Source organism: Ruditapes philippinarum, unplaced genomic scaffold, assembly GCF_026571515.1.
Source record: "Ruditapes philippinarum isolate M1 unplaced genomic scaffold, ASM2657151v2 ctg3468_1_1_1_1, whole genome shotgun sequence".
In the NCBI taxonomy this organism is placed as follows: Eukaryota; Metazoa; Mollusca; class Bivalvia; order Venerida; family Veneridae; genus Ruditapes; species Ruditapes philippinarum.
In genome coordinates this window covers 1-2117 of record NW_026859932.1, presented here as the reverse complement: position 1 = coordinate 2117, position 2117 = coordinate 1, and the positions used below count along the sequence as shown (strand labels likewise).

Here is a 2117-nt window from a genome sequence, read left to right as displayed (position 1 = left end):
GTAGACCTGTGTGAACCGTAATGGGAGCTATACGACAATAGAAAAAGATATTGTATTGTATTGACAGTAGTAAAATGTCTTGGGAGCGAAAAGTGCTTACATATGTGGTTCACTCCAAGTGATAGGGATGAGTTTAGTGCTCTAAGTCTTTCCTTTACTTAGCGTAAAAAACATTATCTATGTTTGACGAAATACGGTAATGTACTGTAGCACGGGAATTAGACAAACCGATCTTTGACGAAATACGGTAATGTACTGTAGCACGGGAATAAGACAAATCAAATACAACAACAACAAATATGGCATCCTCCAACGAAAACGAAATTGTTTACTCAAGAAATCATCGTTGCAAAGCTTTACTGAAAGAAACTGACTTAAAACCTAATGACCATCCTTTGCATTTGATTATTTCTAGGAAATCTGCATCTTCACTTGGCATTTCAGCGGATGACAACCAAATATATTTGTCGTTATGGACGAACACGAAAGTTTCTCAAGAAATTATGACACACCCACCTGGGAAAAGTCAGGGATGCATATTTCAAAGAATGTTATCAAATAGCCAAAATTTCCCCGAAATTCTTGTACCTGAATCAGATGAAGGTAATGTAGATGTGGAGGATATGACAACTGGTTTAGATATTGAAGTGTTTGTCACTGTTAGGGTCAGAAATGAGGATGTGGAAGAATCAAGTGAATATGATATAACATTGACTTGTAGTCAGCAGTTTCTTACCCATTACAATATAGAGAATACAACAGTCTTTGTCCGTCCAGTCAAATTATATCCAGTTAGTAACGTTGTGCTTGGTGTAAGTAGTCATGAAACCTTTCAGTGGCTTACAAACAAAAAGTTTTGCAGTCGACTATTATTAGAGATTCAGTCAAACTCGGTACTGATTAGGACAAAGGATGTTTTCCTTTCTTCATATGGGAACTTCCTTGAAGATCCTGATTTCAAAAGAAATTTTTATTTTGACATATTTGTTCTTGAATGCTCACCAGTTCAGCAAGGTTTAATTACATCAAAGACAGAATTTGTGTTAACTTATCTTGGAGATTTAGCAGCAGAACAAGAACATTTTAAGTCTAAAATGGAATCCCTAGTGTCAAATCCTAGACAGGGTGACCGCATGATTACTGGACCATTTAAGGATATTCTTATGTCAGACTTCAGCTTTGCTGTAAATCCTAACTATCTAAGTCCTGAAATAGACCTGGATGAACCAGATTCAATGCCAAGCTTTAAGAAAAAAGCAAATGCCATACAAAATTGGAAAAAGAAATCTAGAAGTGAAATAGTTGGACATTTTGAATATGAAGTTGTTCCTCAGCAGCCACTTTTTAGAAGAATGTTATGGAGGGAAGAAAAAGTACAAAATTTTGATCCCTTATACTTTGTTGGAATGTCACGAAAGCAAATGATCAAAGAAGGTCTATTTGATAGTAGTTATGTGTTGATATCACCCGAGTATTATAATGATGACTGTGATGATGACAAAACATATTCACGGATAGAAAGACTTTGTATGGTTAGATGCTTAGGGAAAGAGTATGACAAATCAAGGCGACTTTTCATATCCCCGTTATGTCTTTTCAACATGCAGAATAAACCACCAATAGAGCTGCCTATTTCTTTAATAATGAAGGTTTGATTATTATCATACTTAATTTACACTGATGAATTGACAGTTAAGATTTGCTTTCAGAACTTAATACAAATTGTAAAATACTTCTAGGAATTACTGTGAATTCATAATTGTTTGTGTAAAATTTACCTTTTACATGCTATCTTTTTTGTTTCTCTTTGATTAAAATAGTGAAAGTTTTTCTGATCGCACACTTACTGATTCTTTAGCTAGATATAAACAAAGTCTACTTGTGTACAATTGTAAAAAATGGAGTCAAAACAACATAACAAAAATTTGTAACTAAATGCTTAATGTACATGATAAAATTTATTGTAACAAGTCATAAAGCCCTCATGTACATGTATCAGGGGGCTTGCTTTTCTATTGCTTTCCTAAAACAGTTCTCCCATGGTGTGAAGTTGTTGATACAAAGAAGTGTATTTACTTATAGTAAGCTAAGATATCATAACTTAACTTACTAGACGG

At 34.1% G+C, this 2117-nt stretch overlaps 1 protein-coding gene across 1 annotated transcript; it reads left to right on the top strand.

The window, feature by feature from the left end:
- The first annotated feature begins 298 nt into the window (after positions 1–298).
- Positions 299–1655, top strand: LOC132758309 (uncharacterized). The gene has a single exon (XM_060749884.1). The coding sequence runs from the start codon at positions 300–302 to the stop codon at positions 1653–1655; it is 1356 nt and encodes a 451-aa protein (XP_060605867.1). The 5' UTR covers position 299.
- The last annotated feature ends 462 nt before the right edge of the window (positions 1656–2117 follow it).